General features: G+C 40.4%; 1 protein-coding gene across 3 annotated transcripts in view; it reads right to left on the reverse strand.

Moving 5' to 3' along the window:
* Positions 1-21,449, reverse strand: part of NRG4 (neuregulin 4) — an 83,270-nt gene that overhangs the window by 41,919 nt on the left and 19,902 nt on the right. For all 3 annotated transcript variants that reach the window (XM_062206394.1, XM_062206393.1, XM_062206391.1), the window contains exon 3: positions 21,193-21,286. In XM_062206394.1, the coding sequence (XP_062062378.1) occupies positions 21,193-21,286 (94 nt within the window). The remainder of the gene's footprint in view (positions 1-21,192; positions 21,287-21,449) is intronic.

The following is a 21,449-nucleotide window of genomic DNA, read 5'->3' on the forward strand; positions in this document are numbered from 1 at the left end:
AACACAAACAGAAAACAAGAGGACACAGTTAAACCCAGCTATTTCAAAAATTATGTAAATGCAAGTGAACTAATCACTGAAATTATTTGACAGCACAACAACAGTAAAAGGGGGGCCATTAAATGGATTTAAATTGTTAACAAAATTTTTGGTTTGTTCAGGAAGAGCAAAAGCAACCAGAGCAGAGTGAAAGCTCAATGAATGCCAAATGAAATGAACTCAAGGGACCCACACTAAGACACATTATAACCAAAATTTTGACAGAGAGAGAATAATGAAAGTAGCAAGAAAGAAGTGCCTCATCACATGAGGTTAATACTTCTACAGTTTCATGGTACAACTCTTTGGGGACAGAGGTCCTGTGTGGGAAGTTAGTGTACGGTGACTTTTGTTGTTTATTTAACAATTACCACTCTTACATGTGACATCAGTAATCACCCAAGGTTCTTAACATGAGCTGCCTAGGCTATGGAAGCCTTTTGGATCCACTAGCTCAACAAGGCCATAGGCAAAGTGGAAGTTCTCTCCTCCCTTCAGAGAAAAGTACATCATTCTTTGGTGGCCACTTCTTTCCACTAGGGTCTTACCCACAGAGGTCCTTTAGGTAGGACATCTTTTGCCGGAGTGTCCAGCCAGATCAGAGTGACTTAAAGGATGATTCTGAGGTCAGAGTGCTACTTCAAGCGATTGTTGTTCTATGAGTCTACTATATGGACTGCTTTCCATGTTGGAGCCTTCACTCATTTTTAAATCTATTATTGTTTTCACACGCTTAGTCCTATTTATATGATCATTTGGTCCCATCTATATGGTCATTTTGCCACTTAATTCTATCTATTTTGTCTTTATAACACTTAAGCTACTATTTTTATCTGCCAGCTTAAGGGATTCTGGGGTCCTACGGCAATTTGTTTAGCTGTATCCTTAGAAGTGAATCTGGTGGCCAGCACTGTGGCACAGCAAGTTAATACCCTGGCCTGAAGTGCCAGAATTCCATATGGGTGCCAGTTCTAGTACTGGCTGCTCCTTTTCCGATCCAACTCTCTGCTGTGGCCTGGGATAGCAGTGGAAGATGGCCCAAGTCCTTGGGCCCCTGCCCCCACATGGGAGACCTAGAAGAAGCTCCTGGCTCCTGGCTTCGCATCGATGCAGCTCCAGTCATTGTGGCCAATTGGGAAGCGAACCATCAGATGGAAGACCTCTTTCTCTGCCTCTCCTCTCTCTGTGTGTAATCCTGACTTCCAAATAAATAAATAAATCTTTAAAAAAAGAGAAGTGAATCTATAGTAAAGTTTGTAGGACTATACTGTTTTTCAGTTATGCACTTCATGTATTTCATTATTATAGCTTTAGGATCTAGGTAATTCTTCCCACCACGCCCACCCTCAAACCACCCTTCCTCTTCCCTTTGCTATTCTCAGGCTTATACTTTACTAAGATCTATTTTCAATTAAGTTTATACATATATGATTAATTCTATGTTTAGTATAGAGTTCAAAGATTTGCATGAAAGAGAAAAAGGAAAATATTATAAAGGAAAAGGTAAATAAAAATATAGAATAAAAAGCTGTTCCTCGACAGTCAAGAAAAGGGCTGTTCAAAATCTTTCCTTCTCATAGTGTCAATTTCATTTCTACATGTTGTCTTTTAAAAGCTTTATTAGTTAACTCCAGTCAGGGGGAACATAAAGAATTTGTCCCTTTGAGATTGGCTTATTTCACTAAGTATATTGTTTTCCAGATTCATCCATTTTGTTGTAAATGACTGGACTTCATTTTTTAACTGCTGTGTAGTATTCCATTGTGTACATAATTTCTTTATCCAGTCTTCAGTTGATGGTCATTTGGGTTGATTCCATGTCTTTGCTATTGTGAATTGAACTGTGATAAACATGGAGGTACAGATAGCTCAATCATATGCTGATTTCATTTCCCTTGAGTGGATTCCCAGGACCACTCCTGGGATGGCTGGGTCATATGGCAGGTTTACATTCAGATTTCTGAGGTTTCTCCACACTGTCTTCCATAGTGGCTTTACCAGTTTACATTCTCACCAACAGTGGATTATGGTACCTTTTCCCCTACATCCTTGCCAGCATTTGTTATTTGTTGATATCTGTATGAAAGCCATCCTAACTGGGATGAGGCGAAATCTCATTGTGGTTTTGATCTGCATTTCTCAGATAGCTAGTGATCCTGAGCCTTTTTTAATGTGTCTATTGGCCATTTGGATTTCCTCTTTTGAGAAATGTCTGTTTAATTCCCTTGCCCATTTATTAACTGGGTTGTTTGTTTTGTTGTTGTTGAGTTCCTTGATCTCTTTATATACTTTGGTTATTAATCCTTTATCAGTTGTATAGTTTGCAAATATTTTCTCTCATTCTGTAGTTGTCTCTTCACTTTGCTGATTGTTTCTTTTGCAGTACAGTAGCTTCTCAATTATGTAATCCCATTTGTCTATTTTGGCTTTGACTTCCTGTACCTCTTGAGTCTTTTTAAGGAACTTTGTCTATGCCAATGTCTTATAGGGTTTCCCCAATGTTCTCTAAGTTTGATGGTGTCAGATCATAGATTTAGGTCTTTAGGCCACTTTGAGTGGATTTTGGTGAAAGGTGTCATGTAAAGATCTTGCTTCTTGCTTCTGCGTGTGGAGATCCAGTTTTCCCAGCACCATTTGTTTAAGAGAGTGTCCTTGCTCCAGGGGTTGATTTTAGCTCCTTTGTTGAAGATTAGTTGGTTGTAGATATTTAGATTGATTCTGGCGGTTTCTATTCTGTTCCATTGGTCTATCCATCTGTTTTTGTACCAGTACCAGGCTGTTTTGATTACAACTGCCCTGTAGTATGTCTTGAAATTATTGTGATGCCTCTGGCTTTTTTTTGTTGTTGTTGTATAAGATTGCTTTAGCTATTTGGAGTCTCCTGTGTTTCCATATGAATTTCTGCATCACTTTTTCTGTATCTGAGAAGAATATCTTTGGTATTTTGATTAGTATCACGTTGAATCTATAAATTGCTTTCTGTAGTATTGACATTCTAATAATATTGATTCTTCCATCCCATGAACAGGAAGATTTTTCCATTTATTTGTGTCTTCTATTTCTTTAATGTTTTGTAACTCTCATCATAGAGGTCTTTGACATCCTTGGTTAAATTTATTCCAAGGTATTTGATTTTTTTGGTAGTTATTGTGAATGAATGGTATTGATCTTAAAAGCTCTTTCTCAGCTGTGGCATTGTCTGCATATACAAAGGCTGTTGATTTTTTGTGTGTTGATTTTATATCCTGCTACATTTCCAAACTAAGAGTTCCAATAGTCTCTTAGTGGAGTCTTTTGGATCCCCTATGTATATGATCATGGCATCTGCAAATAGGGATAGTTTGACTTCCTCCTTCCCAGTGTGTATCCCTTTGATTTCTTTTTCTTGTTTATTGTCTCTGGCTAAAACTTTCAGGACTACATTGAACAGCAATGGTGAGATTGGGCATCCTTCTCTGGTTCTGGATCACAGTGGGAATGCTTCCAACTTTTCCCCACTCCATATGATGCTGGCTGTGGGTTTGTCATAAATTGCCTTGATTATGCTGAAGAATGTTTCTTCTATAATCAATTTTCTTTAGAGTTTTTATCAGGAAAGGGGTTTTTGTCAAATGCTTTCTCTGCATCTATTGAGATAATCATATGGTTTTTTGTTTTCAGTTGGTTAATGTGATGTATCACACATTGATTTGCAAATGTTGAACCATCTTTGCATTCCAGGAATAAATCCCACTTGGTCTGGGTGGATGATCTTTCTGATATGTTGTTGGATTCGATTGGCTAGTATCTTGTTGAGGATTTTTATGTCTATGTTCACCAGAGAGATTGTTCTGTAGTTCTTCCTCTGTTCTGTTTTTTTAGGGTTTAGGAATTAAGGTGATGCTGGCTTCACAGAATTTGGGAGGACTCCCTCCCTTTCAATTGTTTTGAATAACTTGAGAAGAATGGGAGTTAGTTCTTTTTATTTATTTATTTATTTATTTTTTGACAGGCAGAGTGGACAGTGAGAGACAGAGAGAAAGGTCTTCCTTTGCCGTTGGTTCACCCTCCAATGGCCGCCGCGGTAGCGCACTGTGGCCGGCGCACTGCGCTGATCCGATGGCAGGAGCCAGGTGCTTCTTCTGGTCTCCCATGGGGTGCAGGGCCCAAGCACTTGGGCCATCCTCCAATGCACTCCCTGGCCACAGCAGAGAGCTGGCCTGGAAGAGGGGCAACCGGGACAGGATCGGTGCCCCGACCGGGACTAGAACTCGGTGTGCCGGCGCCGCAAGGCGGAGGATTAGCCTAGTGAGCCACGGCGCAGGCAGTTAGTTCTTCTTTAAATGTTTGGTAGAATTCAGTGGTGAAGCCATCCAGTCCTGGACTTTTCTTTGTTGGGAGGGTCTTTATCAATTATTTGAGTTCTGTCTTAGTTATTTGTCTGTTTAGGTTTTCTATGTCTTCATGGTTCAATTTAGGTAGGTTGTATGTATCAAGGAATCTATCCATTTCTTGTAGGTTTCTTGTTTTGTTGGTGTATAGCTCTTTGTATTAATTTCTGATGATTATTTTTATTTCTGTGGTGTCCACTGTTACATTTCCTTTTTCATCTCTGATTTTATTAATTTGGGTCTTCTCTCTCCTTTTTTTGGTTAGTTGTGCCAATGGTGTGTCAATTTTTTTTTTTTGAAGAATCATCTCTTAGTTTTGCTGATCTTTTGTACTGTTATTTTGTTTCAATTTTGTGTATTTCTTCTCTAATTTTAATTATTTCTTTTCTCCTACTAGTTTGGGTTTGGTTTGCTGTCGTTTTTCTAGGTCCTTGAAATGCATTGGTAGCTCTTTAATTGGTCCCGTTCCAATTTCTTGAAGTAGTCTCCAATTGCTAAAAGCTTTCCTCTTAACACTGCTTTTGCTATATCCCATAAGTTTTTTTTTTAAAGATTTATTTATTTATTTGAAAGGCAGAGTTACAAAGAGGCAAAGGCAGAGGCAGAGAGAGGGAGGTCTTCCATCTGCTAGTTCAGTCTCCTGATGGCTGCAACAGCCTGTCCTGGGCTGACCCGAAGCCAGGAGCCTGAAGCTTCTTCTAGGTTTCCGATGTGAGTTCAGGGGCCCAAGAACTTGGGCATCTTCTACTGCTTTCCCAGGCCATAGCAGAGAGCTGAATCAGCAGCAGAGCAGCCAGGACTTGTTCTGGTGCCCAAATGGGATGCCAGCACTGCAGGCAGTGGCTTTACCTGCTATACCACAGTGCTGGCCCTTCCCATAAGTTTTTGGTATATTGTAGTGTCATCTTCATTTGTTTCCAGAATTTTTTTTTTGACAGGCAGAGTGGACAGTGAGAGAGAGAGACAGAGAGAAAGGTCTTCCTTTTGCCATTGGTTCACCCTCCAATGGCCGTCACGGCCAGCATGCTGCAGCCGGCGCACCACGCTGATCCGAAGACAGGAGCCAGGTGCTTCTCCTGGTCTCCCATGGGGTGCAGGGCCCAAGCACTTGGGCCATCCTCCACTGCATTCCCTGGCCACAGCAGAGAGCTGGCCTGGAAGAGGTGCAACCAGGACAGAACCCGGTGTGCCAGCGCTGCAAGGCAGAGGATTAGCCTAGTGAGCCGCGGCGCCGTCTGTTTCCAGAAATTTTTTTACTTCTCTTTTGATTTCTTCAATGACCCACTTTTTGTTCAGGAGCCTGTTGTTCAGTCTCTATGTGTTTGCGTATGACTGGGGATTCCTGAGTTGTTGATTACCAACTTCATTCCATTGTGGTCAGAGAATATATATAGCATGATTTCAATTTTTTTGAATTTATTGAGACTTGCTTTATGGTTTAGCATGTAGTCAATCCTAGAGAAGGTTCCAGGCACTGGTGAGAAGTATGCGTATTCTGTGGCTGTAGGGTGGAAATCTCTGTAGATATCTGTTAGGTCCTTTTGGTCTATAGTGTCGATTAAATCTGTTGTTTCCTTGCTGATTTTCTGTTTGGTTGTTCTGTCCATTGCTGAAAGTGGGTATTGAAGTCCCCCATTACTATTGTATTTGAGTCTGTATCTCCCTTTAAATGCCTTAGCATTTATTTTAAACAGACAGGTGCCCTGTAATTAGGTGCATATACATTTATGTTAGTTACATCTTCCTATTGAATTGATCCCTTAATCATTGCATAGTGCCCTTCTTTGTCTCTTTTAACAGTTTTTGTGTTAGAGTCTATTTTGTCTGAATTAGGATGGCTACACCAATTCTTTTTTGGTTTCTGTTAGCATGGATTATCTTTTTCCCTCCTTTCACTTTCAGTCTGCATGCATCTTTGTTGGTAAGATATGTTTCTTGTCAGCAGCAAATAGATGAATTTTCTTTTTTAATCCACTCAACCAGCCTGTATCTCTTAATTGGAGAGTTGAGACCATTTACATTCAGGGTGACTATTGTTAAGTACTGACTTTGTCCTGCCATATTTATGTTATTAGTCCTAATTTTTTGCTTTGGGTTTCCTTTGTACTTTTATTGGGCCATTTTCTGTTTACTTTCTTTCATAGTAATGTTCCTGTTTCTGTGTTTTTGTGTGTAGCACAACCTTCAGCATCTTTTATAGGGCTGGGCAGGCAGTTACAAATTGTTTCAATTTTTGTTTGTTGTGGAAGATCTTTACTTCTCCTTTATTCATAAATGAGAGCTTTGCAGGGTATGGTATTCTGGGTTGACAGTTCTTTTCTCTTAGGACTTGAAATATTATCTCATCATTCTCTACTTGTCTGTAGGGTATCTGATGAGAAATCAGTCTAACTGGCGTTCCTCTGAATGTGATTTACTGTTTCTCTTGTGCACATTTTAAGATATTTCTTTATGTTTTACTGTGGAGAGTTTTACTACAATGTGTTGTGGTGAAGATCTTTTCTGGTCATGTCTATTGGGAGTTCTGTGTACTTCCTGTACTTGGATGTCCCTTTCTTTCTCCAGACTGAGGAAGTTTTCTATTAGTATTTCACTAAGAAGGTGTTCTAATCCTTTCTTTCCACACCTTCCTGAACTCCTAGGACCTGTATTTTGGGTCATTTGATAGTATCTTGTAGATCTCCAACAGTGTTTTTTAGTTTTCTAATTTCCTCTTCTTTCTTTTGGTCTGACTGTAAAATTCCAAGAAATTTGTCTTTTAGTTCTGTTATTCTTTCTTCTGTCTCACCTATTCTGTTGTTAAAGCTTTATACTGCATTTTTAATTTGATCTATTGAATTCTTTACTTTTAGTATCTCATTCTGAATTCTCTTATTATCTCAATTTCTTAGGAAAACTTTCCATTTAGATCATGAATTTGCTTCTGATTGCTTCTAAGTAATCTGATGATTAATTTCCTAATTCCATTTCTGGCATATCCTCAATCTCTTCATCTTCACCTTCTATTATTGAAATGTTGTAGTGTTCCTTTGGGGGGCTCATAGTGTCTTCCTTATTTTTATTTAGGGTTTTTCCTTTTTTTGGCATTTGTGTATTTTTTTTTTTTTGGTCTGGTTGCTTTTCTCTTTGTGTCTTTGTGATTTAGTGGGACATCTATACTTTCAGTGAGTACCAAGAGTTGTGTGCTGGGTGTGGCCTGCATGCTCTGTTCAGTATCCAAGGAAAGGCTCTGCTCTGGATCTCTCCTCTGGTTATCTGACTGGAGGAGGCTGTTCACCTCTGTTGGTGTGACCTGCCCTTTTCCTCACAGTTGCGGGATGCCCTGGTGTTAGTCTGTTCAGGACTAGATCATCCTGCTTCATGAACTACACCTCTAATCTGGAGACTTTCGCGTGGTGACAGTTCTCTTTGTTATGAGCTACTATGGGTCTGTGCATTGCAAGAGGGGCGCGGAGCCCCACCTACTGGAGCCTGGCCCTCTTCTCAGTGGTGGTGGAGGCAGGCATGAGCTTCCAATGGTCAGGACTTCTCCTTGTTGTACAGCTTGTGTGGTGAGGAAGAAATTCTTCTGAAATGTTGTGGTCCTAGTTCCTGGGTAGGTGGTGTGGTGAGGTGACCCCTGCTATTGATGGGTATCCGCACAGGAGGCAAGGGTGGCAGTCCCCTGCTTGTGTCCAAAAATGTAAACAAGCAATGGGGCAAAATGGCTTCTCCCAGCTGGCTGCAAGTCTGAGTTGGGGGAGAAGAGAGGGAGGTGAGCAGCGGGTGCCCAACCTCTCTGTTCCTCTATATTTTCTTTTTTCCACATGGAAATTCAAAAGCAGTTTGCCAAGCTCTCTCTCCTGCTGCTTTCTGCAGCTCCACTGACCCACAAAGTCGTGTCTCACTTGGTCCACTGGGGATAGCTGCCGACCTCCCCAGTCTCAGCCTCTGTGATTTCCCTTTCTTATTTGCTCTTTTGGTATGGACTTGCCTGGTCTCTGTTGTTCTCCTGGGTTTCCCGCTGTGAGTTTCCCATGGCTTTATCTCTGGCGTCTATCTTCTCTCCTTTTTAACTATCAATTTTGCCCTGCATGACTCGGATCGTCTTGTCACTATACTGCTATCTTGGAACTCCGCCCCCTCCCCCTGAATTATTCTGTTACTTAAGTTAGGTTGATATCAATTCAAATTAAGGTGTTGTAACATTGAAAGGTTAAATGTAATCTTCATGGTACCATAAAGAATAGTTATAAAATACAAAGATATATGAAAGGAATTTTTTTTTTTTTTGACAGGCAGAGTGGACAGCGAGAGAGAGAGTCAGAGAGAAAGGTCTTCCTTTTGCCGTTGGTTCACCCTCCAATGGCCGCCGCGGTTGGCGCGCTGCGGCCGGCGCACCGCGCTGATCCGATGGCAGGAGCCAGGGGCTTCTCCTGGTCTCCCATGGGGTGCAGGGCCCAAGCACTTGGGCCATCCTCCACTGCATTCCCTGGCCACAGCAGAGAGCTGGCCTGGAAGAGGGGCAACCGGGACAGGATCGGTGCCCCAACCGGGACTAGAACCCGGTGTGCCGGCGCCGCAAGGCGGAGGATTAGCCTATTGAGCCGCGGCGCCGGCCAACATTTATATACTTTTGAAAAAGATTTACTTACTTATTTGAAAGAGTTACAGAGAGAAGAGAGACAGAAGGAGAGATCTTCCATTTGCTTGTTCCCTCCACAAATGGCCACAACAGCTGTGGCTGGGCTAGGTCAAAGTCAGGAGCCAGGAGCTTCATCTGGGTCTCTCATGTACGTGCAGGAGCCCAAGCTCTTGGGTAATCTGCCACCACCACCGGCCCATCGAGGTGCATTAGCAGGGAGCTGGATCGTAAGTAGAGCAGTCAGGACTCGAACCAGCGCTGCAGGCAGAGGCTTAACCTGCTATGCAGCAGTGCCAGCTCCAATATTTACATACTTAATAATAGACCATAAACATAGATGAAGCAAAAAAGAGCTGAAGACAGAAAAAGATAGTTCTACAACAATACTTGGGGACTTTAACACCCCACTCTCAATAAAAAATAGAACAATTAGAAAAAGTATAAGCAAGGAAATATTGGACCTAAACAACACAATAAGCCCACTAGATCAAACAGACATGCACAAAACACTCTACCCAACAATAGTATACATATTCACAAGTATACATGGAACATGTTCTAGGGTGAACTAGAAAGCATACAAATAAAATCTCAGTAAAATTAAAAATATATAAGGAATATTCTCTGAACACAAAGGAATTAAGCTAGAAATCATTTTTAAAAAGTAAAATTAAAAAATTCACAAATTTGTGGATATAAACACATTCTTAACTGATGGATCAAAGAAGAAATCACAAAGGAAATTTAAAAACACATAGAGATGAATGAAAACAATAATATAACACCCAAATTTATGGGATGCAGTAAAAACAGCACTAAAGTAGAAAATTATAGCTATAAATGCTTACATTAAAAATAAGAAATATGTCAAATCAATAAAAGAACAAGCTAAACTCAAAACCAGCTGAAGGAAGGAAGCAATAAAGGTTACAGAAGAGATTAATGAAACAGGGAACAGGAAAAAATCAATGAAAGCAACTATAGGGACTACATTTGCTAGATACATGAAGGAGAAAGAAAACATGTTACTAAAATCAGAAATGAAAATGGATCGCTACTGGTTCTTCAGAAATAAAAGTATTGTCAGAGAGTATGGTGAGTGATTACATATAAACAAATTGGAAAATCCAGAAGAAATAAATAACCTAGAAACATAAAATCCCAAACAACTCAGAGAAATAGAAAAAATATGAATAGACCTACAACTAGTAAGGAGATTGAACCATTAATTAAAAAAACTACCAACAAAGAAAAACCATGGAAATGATTGTTTCCCTAGTGAATTATATCAAAATTATATCAAACACTTCATCAAACTTCCCCAAAACTGAAGAGTAAACATGCCCTAACTCACTGTATGAGGCCAGCATAGTCCTGATATCAAAGTCAAAGATATCATGAGAATATAAAACTATAGACCAATGTATCTCATGGACATTGATGTAAAATTCCTCAACAAAATATCAGTAAAGTAAAATCAGCAGCATATTAACAGATCATATAGCATAATCAAGTAGAATTGATTCCTGGAATGCAAATATGATTCAACATAAAAACTCATCAATTTATTACACCATGCTAACAGAATGAAGAGTAGAAAAACACCTAATTATCTCAAATAATAGAGATAAAGAATTTGACAAAATTCAAAACATGCATGAAACACTAAACAAGAAATACTACAGAAACTAAGAACAGGAGGAAACTACCTCAACTTAATAATAGTCATACATGAAAATCCCATATGAACATCATACTCAATGATGGAAGGATTTAGAATGAAAGCTTTTACTGTAAGATCTGGAACAAGACCAAGGATGCCTAATTTTACCACTTCTAATTCAACATTCTTTTTTTTAAAGACTTATTATTTGTTTGAGAGGAAGAGTTGCAAAGAGAAGGGGAGAGGGAGAGAAGGAGAGAGAGAGAGAGAGAGGGAGGAAGGGAGGGAGAGGGAGAGAAGGAGAGAGAGGGAGAGAAGGAGAGAGAGGGAGAGAAGGAGAGAGAGAGGGAGTGAGAGAGGGAGAGAGAGGGAGAAGGAGGAGAAAGAGGTCTTCCATCCTCTGGTTCAATTGCCCAAATGGGCGCATGGCCAGAGCTGGGCCAATCTGAAGCCAGGAGCTTCTTCTGGGTCTCCCACATGGGTGCAGGGGCCCAAGGACTTGGGCCATCTTCCACTGCTTTCCCAGGCCATAGCAGAGAGCTGGATCAGAAGTGGAGCAGCAGGGACTCGAACTGGCACCCATCATGGGATACCAGTGCCATAGGCGGAGTCTTAACCTACTAAGCCACAGTGCTGGCCCCTAATCCAACATTCTAGCTACAGCATTTAGTCAAGAAAAAGAAATAAAAGGTATCCAAGTCAAAAAGTAAGAACTAAAATTATCTCTGCTCACAAATGACATGATCTTGCATAAAGAAAACCCTAAGATTCCACAAAAAGACTGTTAGAGTGAATAAAAGAATTCATCAAAGTAGCAGAACACAAAGTCAACACAAAGTTTAATTGCCTGTCTATCCACTAACAATGAACAACCTAAAAAGGAAACTATGAGAACAATTCCATTTATAATAGCATCAAGAAGAATAAAATACACAGGAATTGACTTAGCCAAAGAAGTGAAAGACTTGTACAATGAAAAGTATAAAACACTTGTAAAAGAAATTAAATAAAGATGCTATAAAATGAATTAAAACATGTTCTATGCCCATGGATTAGAAAACTTAATATTCATACAGTTAAAATGTTAATCCTACCCAAGATTATTTACAAATTCATTGTTATCCTTATGAAACTCACAATTACTTTTCATAGTTACTTTCTCTCTAGAAATAGAAAACTCCATTCTAAAATTCATATGGATTTGCAAAGAATCCCAAATAACTGAAACAACTTTGACAGAACAAAGATAGAAGAACTCACACTTTCTGATTTCAAAATTACTGAAAAAGCAACAGTGTGATACTGGTGTAAAAATGCAGACCAATGGAATAGATTACAGAGCCCAGGAATAAATCCTCATGAAGATGGTCAAATGATTTTGATGAGATGCCAAGACCACACTATGGGGATAGGACAATCTTCAAATTGGCGCTGCACAATCTGGATGGCCACATATAAAAGAATAGAGCTGGACTCTTCCCTGACACCATACACAAAATTAACTCAAAATGTACCCAAAGACCTAAATGTCAGAACTAACACCATGAAAATATAAAGCAAAGACTCCATGACATCAGATCTGGAAATGATTTCTTGTCTGACACAAAAGGCAGGTGCAAGAAGAGAAAAATTAGACAAACTGAACTATTATAAAATATTTAAATTTTATGCACAACACTATCCACAAAGTTACATGGCAATCTATGGAATGAGAGAAAATATTTGCAAGTCATGTATCTGATAAGGGATTAATACTCAGAAAACAAAGAGGGAACTCCTAAAAGCCAACAGTAAAACAAACCCAAATTTAAAATGTGCAAAGCTGTTAATTTCTTTCTTTTTTTTTTTTTTTTTAATTTTTGACAGGCAGAGTGGACAGTGAGAGAGAGAGACAGAGAGAAAGGTCTTCCTTTGCCGTTGGTTCACCCTCCAATGGCCGCCGCGGTAGGCGCGCTACGGCCGGCGCACCGCACTGATCCGATGGCAGGAGCCAGGGGCTTCTCCTGGTCTCCCATGGGGTGCAGGGCCCAAGCACTTGGGCCATCCTCCACTGCATTCCCTGGCCACAGCAGAGAGCTGGCCTGGAAGAGGAGCAACCGGGACAGGATCGGTGCCCCTACCGGGACTAGAACCCGGTGTGCCGGCGCCGCAAGGCGGAGGATTAGCCTAGTGAGCCACGGCGCCGGCCAAAGCTGTTAGATTTCTACTAAAGATCCATAAATGGCCAATAAGCACATGTAAAAGATGATCAACATCACTGATCATTAGTGAAAGGATACTTTAAACCACAATGGTATACTGCCTTTTACCCATTAGGATCCTATAATAAAAATACAAATAAACAAACAAACAAAAATCCAGAAAATAGTGCTTGTGAGGTTTAGGAGACTATGAATCCCTTGTAAACTGTTGGTGGAAATGTAAACTGGTGGTTGTTCTGTGGAAAAACATTATGGCAATTTCTTAAAAAACTACACATGGAGGTGGGCTTTGGGCACAGCAGTTAAATTGCTGCTTAGGGAGCCAAGGCTGTGGCACAGTGGGTTTAACTGCTGTCTGCGATGCGTACATCCCACATGGGCACTGGTTCAAGTCCAGCTGCTCTGCTTCTGATCCAGCTCTCCGCTATGGCCTGGGAAGGCAGTAGAAGATGGCCCAAGTCCTTGGGCCCCTACACCCGTGTGGGAGACCCGGATGAAATTTCTGGCTCCTGGCTTTGGCCTGGTCCAGCCCTGACCATTGCAGCTGTTTGGGAAGTTAACTAGTGGATGAAAGGTCCCCCTCTCTCTGTAACTCTGCCTTTCAAATAAAATTAAAAAAAAAAAAATACAAAAGCTACTGATCAGGATACCACATCCCACATCAGAGTGCCTGGCTATGAGTTCTGATTCTCATCTAATTTGTTTCCTGCTAATGCACACTCTGGGAGGCAGTGGTAATGGCCCAAGTCCTTGGACCCTTGCCACCCACATGGGAGACCTGGATGAGTTCCTGGCTCCTGGCTTCAGCTTGGCCAAACACTGGTTGTTGTGGACATTCATATTTTTTTTTTTTAAGATTTATTTGAAAGAGTTAGAGAGAGAGGTAGACACAGAGAGGTCTTCCATCTGCTGGTTCACTCCCCAGATGGCCGCAACAGCCAGAGCTGTACCAATCCAAAGCCAGGAGCCAGGAGCTTCTTCCTGGTCTCCCACGTGGGTGCAGGGGCCCAAGGACTTGGGCCATCTTCTACTGCTTTCCCAGGCCATGGTAGAGAGCTGGATAGGAAGAGGAGCAGCCGGGACTAGAACTGGTGCCCATATGAGATGCCAGCGCTTTAGGTCAGGGCTTTAACCTGCTGCTCCACAGTGTCAGCCCCTGTTGCAGACATTTGGAGAGAGAATCAGCAGTAGATGGAAGACCTCTATCTCTCTTTCCCTCTCCTTCTGTGTGCGTGCGTGTGTGTGTGTGTATGCATATGCCTTTCAAGCAAATAAAAATGAACAAATTTTCAAACATTAAATATGGAATTACTACATGATCCTACTTCTGGTTATATGTCTAAAAGAATTGAAAACAAGATCTCTAAGAGGCACCTGTGTTGCCTCACATCTGTGTTCACCAGTAGCATTAGTCATAGCTGACGCAATCATGGGACAGCAGATGGCTATGTACCTGAGCTTCCCGTTTTGAGCTGAGTATTACTTTACTCAGCTCACCAAAAAACTGAGTGAACACAATGGCAATCCACTGTCAATCAAGAGACCAAGTCCATGCAAGTCTAGAAGGTACAAGTTAGTCACAAGAGTGTCTAATTCAGACTCTCACTCAATTCACGACTATAGCTTTCTGGGAAATTCCTCATGACTGGCTGACTAGGGAAGAAAATGTTCAAGCCTTTGTAAATCAGTATGTTCAATATGCTGGTGCCACATGAAAGTGGACTATTAGACCTACAAGCCCATTTTCTGAATGTTTTATTCCCATCCAAACAATTTTGAGCTCTCTACCTATGGAGTTCAGAAATCTATTCCCCAAACAGAGAATAATTCTATCAGGAAATGCTACTTAATTGAAAGAGAAGACTCTCCCTTGGTCATTTTGGATTCTTCATGCCACTGAACCAAAGGGAAGAAGAGGGAGTTACAGGAAACTGGGTTATTGTTACATAAATATCAGAAAAAAAAAGAAGCCTGCATCTGGGACTTAAGGAATTCTCTGAGGTACCTCAATACTGTGAATATCTACTAACAGTACAGGTTAATGGAAAATTACAGAAATCAAAAAGAGGCAGGAATTATTAAAGTCTGAGACCCCATCAGGAAAGAAGGCTTGGGTCATTCTATTCTGTAATAAACATGCTGAAGTTATGGCCAACCAGAAGGGAAAAACAGAATGAACAACGCAAGTAGGTAGAAAGACATCATCTATGGTCTCATGACAAAATAATTACAAAAAGGACTTAATACATACTTTCTCTGTTTGTTACGTGCATGTGTTAGCTTGGATAATCACCATTTTCTTCTCCCCTTTGCCATTACTGGAAGTTAACCTTAGTAATTAATCTTTATATAATTGTATATTCAGTTACATTATGAATAGATTTGGGGAGTAATACTGTTTATGAAAACATTGACTGTTGGAAATTGTTGCCTCTTCAGCTAAGGAAAGTGTGAATTTCGTGCTGTAAAAAAGTTGAAATGTGTAGAAAGTACACACAGAAACTGAGGAACCAAAGGGGAGGACTGTGCTAGAGATCAATTTATTGCCTCCCACCTCTAAATCTGCCCTTCTTTGTGCTAGCATCAGGAAACTGGGACTTGAACTCATACCATTTCTTATTTACCAGTCTGCACAGCTTTAGGTCTTGGCAGTAAAGGGCACTAGAGGGACACTGCAAGAGGGGGCAGGGCTCCTCCTTCTGGCTCCTGTGGTGCAGTGGCCAGCTGGAAGCTCTCAGTGATAGAATCAGTGACATACATACAAGTTTATTGGGGCTGGCACTGTAGTGTAGTATGCTAAGCCTCCACCTGTGGCACCAGCCTTCCATAGGGGCACCTGTTCTAGTCCCGGCTGCTCCTCTTCCAATCCAGCTCTGTGCTATGGCCTGGGAAAGCAGTAGAAGATGGCTCAAGTCCTTGGGCCCCTGCACCCACGTGGGAGACCCAGAAGCAGCTCCTGGCCCCTGGCTTCAGATAGGTGCAATTCTGGCTGTTATGGGAGTAAAGCAGCGGATGGAAGACCTCTCTCTCTTTCTGCCTCTTCTTCTGTGTGTAATTCTGACTTTCAAATAAATTAATAAATCTTTAAAAAAAAAAATAGAACGTCCTGAATCTGTGAAAGGACACCAGTAGAAAAACTGCAACCAGTGCAGACATAATGATGAAATATGGAGCTCTGTTTCTTTAAAGTCAGAAACAAGGCAGGAAGGAACCCTCTCACCGTGTCTATTACACACATGTCCTATGAAGCCTAGCCAAGGCAATGCAATTCAGCAAGAAGTAAGAAATAGAGAGTAGATAAAAGAAACCTAACTTCCAATCTGAAGATGACATGACTGCCAGTAACTGCATGGCATCACTAAGAAGTGAACTGAGCAAGACCACTGCTGCAAATGAGATCAACCTAATTTTCTTTCTTTTATTAATTAAAAAAGAATTGTATCTACTTCTTTTTAAGGCCAAGGTTTTAAAAACAACTATTTTCATTTTATTTGAAAGACAGAGGGAGACAGGAGCAGAGAGAGAAAGACGCTCCATCGGCTGTTTTCTGTCCCAAATGCCCATATCAGCAGGGGCTGAGCCAGTCCCAAACCAGGAGCCTGGAACTCAATTAGGGTCTCTCACGTGAGAGGCCAGGACCCAAGTACCTGAGTCGTTACCTGCTACCTCCCATACACATTGGCAGGAAGCTGGAATTCGAAGCACAGCTGGGACTCTTAAACACAGCCATTCCAATAGGGAAGCACATCTCCCAAGTGGTATCTCAGCTGCTGAGTCAAACACCTGCCCCCAAAATCATTGTTTTGTCTATTTACTGGTAGTTAGCATTTGGAAAATGACCTTTGAAATGCCATTTAAAAATATCATCTAAAAACATTAAAACACCCATTTTTAGGGGCTGGCATTGTGGCACAGTGGGTTAAGTCACTGCCTATGACACCAGCACCCTATATCAGAATGCCAGTTCAAGTCCCAGCTACTCCTCTTCCAATGCAGCTCCCTACTAATGTGCCCCTATTCAGTCTTAAAAAGAAATTCTGATACATACTACAATCCTGATGGACCTTGAAGGCATGCTAAGTAATGAGATATAGGTATTATATAGTAAATGTTTATTTACTATATTTATTAAATATAGTCTATCTTTCCCACAGAAGACAAAAGAAAAAAGCATCATAAATAGAAATCATAAAACAAGACAGTGAAAACTAACTCTAAAAAAATCAGTCATGACCACAGTAAATTCAATTTGCTTTAAGGATGTTAAAAGAAAAACAGACTGAATTTTATTAAAAGCCCAATTTTGTTTAAATGTATACTTAATGAAAACTTGAAAGAAAAAAAACTACACTAGTCAAATACTCAACAGATGCAAGGTGGTTAAGCAACATTAACATCTGATAAATAGATATGAAGGCAAAAAGCATCAGGGGCAAAGATCTCCATGTGATGATAAATGGGAAACTTCACCAGAAGACACAATCATTCGAAAGTTATATAAGCTTAATAACATTGCTTCAAAATACTTAAGTAAAAATTCACAGAAATTGTAAGATTTTAATGATCCAAAATAATAGCAAGAACATTTGACAAAGCTCTTTGGTTTCTGATAAATCAGACAAAAAATAGTAAGGATATAAAGGATTTGGACAGCACACTATAGCAAGCTCGATCTAATTTTTGGACAGATATAAACTGTTGCATTCATCAACTAAAAAAAAAATCCACTTTCTTCTCTGGAACACCTAGGTCATTTAAAACACTGTCCATCAACCAGGCCTCAAAGCAAATCTCAATGAACATGAAAGAACTGATATTACATAGTCTCCAAATGCAAACTATTAGCTGGAAAAAAAAAAAAGAATCAATGAGCTAGAAATTAGGTAAGAAAAAACTGAGCTCAAAGACAGCACAATGAAGGGAAAAAATATGAGAGGAAAAAGGACCAAAATAATGTGGCTAGAATAAATATGTAAAACCAAGGTAGGAAAAATCCGGCCCATGGACCATATAAAGCCCACAAAACCATTCAGTCTGGCTCTGCTAAGGCAACCACAGGCATGACTCAAAAGTTAATAAACCTATAGCAGACTGATTTTTTAAAAAAAGACTGACTTATTTGAGAGGGAGAGGGAGAGGGGGGGGAGAGGAGGAGAGAGACGTAGAGAGAGGGGGAGGGAGGGGGGAGGGGGGAGAGGGGAAGAGGGGAAGAGGGGGAGAGAGGGAGAGAGGGGGAAAGGAGGGGGGAGGGGGGAGAGAGAGAGAGAGATCTTCCATCTGCTAGTTCACTCTCTAAATCAGCGGCTTTACCTGCTATGCCACAGTGCTGGCTCCAAGTGGACTGCCTTTTTTTTTTTTTTTCCCGAAGATTGATTGATTTATTTGAAAGGCAGGGTTACAGAGAGGAAGAGAGAGAGAATCTTCTATCTGCCAGTTCACTCCCCAAATGGTTACAACAGCTGAGCCAACCTGGAGCCCAGAGCTAGGAGAGCCTCTTCTGGGTCTTCCACTGCTTTCCCAGGCCACAGGAGAGAGCTGGATCAGAAACAGAGCAGCTGGGACTAGAACTGGAGCCCACATGGGATGCTGGCACTGCAGATGGTGGCTTTACTCCGCTATGCCATAGTGTCGGCCCTGCAGACTGATTTTTTTTTTTTTTTTTGACAGGCAGAGTTAGTGTGAGAGAGACAGAGAGAAAGGTCTTCCTTCCGTTGGTTCACCCTCAAAATGGCCGCTACAGCCGGTGCGCAGCACCAATCCAAAGCCAGGAGCCAGGTGCCCAAGCACTTGGGCCATCCTCTACTGCCCTCCCAGGCCACAGCAGAGAGCTGGACTGGAAGAGGAGCAACCAGGACAGAATCTGGTGCCCCAACCGGGACTAGAACCTGGTGTGCCGGTGCCACAGGCAGAGAATTAGCCAAGTGAGCCTCGGCGCCAGCCTTTGACTGATTTTTAAAGTGATAATTTTGTATGGCCTATGAATTATGTTATAAATACCCCAATGGCCTGTGGCAGAAAAAAAGGTTCTCCATCCCTGAAAACCATACTTAAAAAGAGGGTCTTCAAAAAGTTCACAGGAAATACGTATTACGAAAAACTATATGTGGATTTCAAACATTTGTTGCAACAGAATACATCTACTTTTTAATTCCATTTTCCATGAACTTCTTGAAGTACCCTCATACTTCACACAATTTCCATTATAGTATATCTAACTGTTGTATTAATTCACTCATTTCACTAGAGAAAAATATACTGGCCACTGATTTACAGATGAGATTATTCCTAAAAGTTCACTATTCAGTGAATTATTTATTGTTTACCACAGTCAAGGCAGTATCCTAGGTGGTGGTATGTACTGAGTGGGGAATATTTATAGTCCAATAACAGCACTGAGTATATAAATAACACAAAATACAAAGTAATAAAATTCACGTATTTCTGTGGAAGTTCAGAGGCAGGAGAGATCAATTCTAATTCACCATGGGGTGAGGGAGTCAGGAAGAGGTAGCCTGGAAATATAAGCAGGATTTGGAGAGGTAAGAAGAAAGGGCAGGAGCACAGCTACAAAGTCAAGGCAGGCAGCATACCGTACAGTAAACCTAACATCAACAGAGAATGACTCTGGTTAGAACACAGACAAGGAGGAAGACGAGGCCAAAGGGGCAGCCTGGAGCCAACTCAGCTCAATGGAGGAAAGACCCTCTTCACTGGGGTGAGCCACCTCCGAGACCAAGACAGAAAATGCTAGTATCTTTTAATTATCACACCTATTTCTTCTGATAGTCACTTCAGTTTCATTTCATGGAAGCCAAGTGCCATGTGGCTCAGGATGGATTCAGAATGAACACACTGCGGGGCTGGGGAACCCTGGAGTCGTATTTAAAGGCCATTTCTTTCTTCCTCCTAGATGTATCACATAATTTCTTGTTTTCTTCTTATTATTCTTTATATATATATATCTTTATATATATATATATCTTATTATATATATATATATATCTTTTATATATATATATATATATATATATATATATATATATATATATATATATATATATATATAAAAGATCTTCCCTGCCTCCTTTCGGAGGTTTTTGTGAGGATGAAATGTTAAAATGTAAATAAGTAACAGGGCTAGCAATGAAAGCATGAGGGGCCATGGAAGTGTCTGTGATGTGTAGTGGGAGTGGCTTCACACATACCCACCAAGGCAGGTGGTGGTGGCCAGTCCTTGCTAGTCTGCCCCTGCCTCCTCTTCCCTTCAGGCAGAAGCTCTTCAATAAGTTCATGGAAAATGTGCATTACCAAAAAATGATGCATGGATTTCAAATGTTTTTGTACCAAAATAAACTTATCTGTTAATTCCATTTCTCATGGACTTCTTGAAGTATCCTTGTATATTTACTGCAGAGGACAAACTCCTAGGCACCATTCCCCATATGAAAATCCTTAAAACCTACTGGAGATAATTATTACTTTTCTGCCTCCTCTCACCCAGACTAAATCCCAGTGTCTTTGAATTTTTCCTACAAATTTTATTTTTCTATCCTTTTATTTAGCAAGATCTTAAATCTAGATTCTACACTTCTCATGATTCACATCCATGTTACAAATTCTTGGGATCTTTGGTTGTTACAGCTCCATGGTCTGTGAGACTCACTTGAATTTTGTTGGTAACTTGCATACTAAACAAGTTTTAGTAGATGTCCTTAAATCCCGTTCAGTCAAACTCACAGAAAGCCAACCATACAAGCACTATTTTGAAGTCTTACTGATCACTGGCTGTGTCTCTGCTCCCAGAGTGAAATCACATATTTTTAAATGACAGTGGCTAAAATGCCCTTTATTTTTCTTTGCCATCAACACTATAAAAACTTAACTCTTCACTTTCTCTTTTTGTTAATTCAAGTGTAAGTTTTGGTACCAACTCAGTTATCATGTATTTAAGTGTTCTAAATTCAAAGTATCTCATGTTGGGCTTTTTACATTAGTGAATTCTCCAGCTGTTTTGACTTTAACACCAAATAAACACAGACAGTCTTCTCTAAATTGCTAAAAATCAGAGAGTTCACAAAAATGGGTTATTAGAGACTAAAAACTACCACTACAAACTTTCAAAATAAATGAATTTTTACTCACTACTTTCTTTTGTTTGAAAGTTATAATTTTGTCCTACATAAATATAAAGGCTATTCCTCATGTTTCTTCATCTTATAAACTTTTTAACTTTTTATCACTTCTCAAAGAATAGAATTACCACCCCCGCCCCCCCCGCCAGTCCATTTCACTCACCTACAGAAAGGGCTGGGAATAGTAGGTATCACGTAACAAATGCCCCCATTCAGGCAGAATGACCTGTGACTGGAACCACAGGGCTCTTCGTGATCTAAAACACATATGAAACAGAGAAAGGCAAATTGAAGCTTTTCTAATATGATAAGAAATAGGAATGAGTATCTTTGAATGAAGTCACAATTTAAAAAATTAAAATGAATTTTTTTCTCAAAATTAAACACTTCATCTTATTCTTTATTTGATAGGCATGGGCA

Source organism: Lepus europaeus, chromosome 11 (assembly GCF_033115175.1).
Source record: "Lepus europaeus isolate LE1 chromosome 11, mLepTim1.pri, whole genome shotgun sequence".
In the NCBI taxonomy this organism is placed as follows: Eukaryota; Metazoa; Chordata; class Mammalia; order Lagomorpha; family Leporidae; genus Lepus; species Lepus europaeus.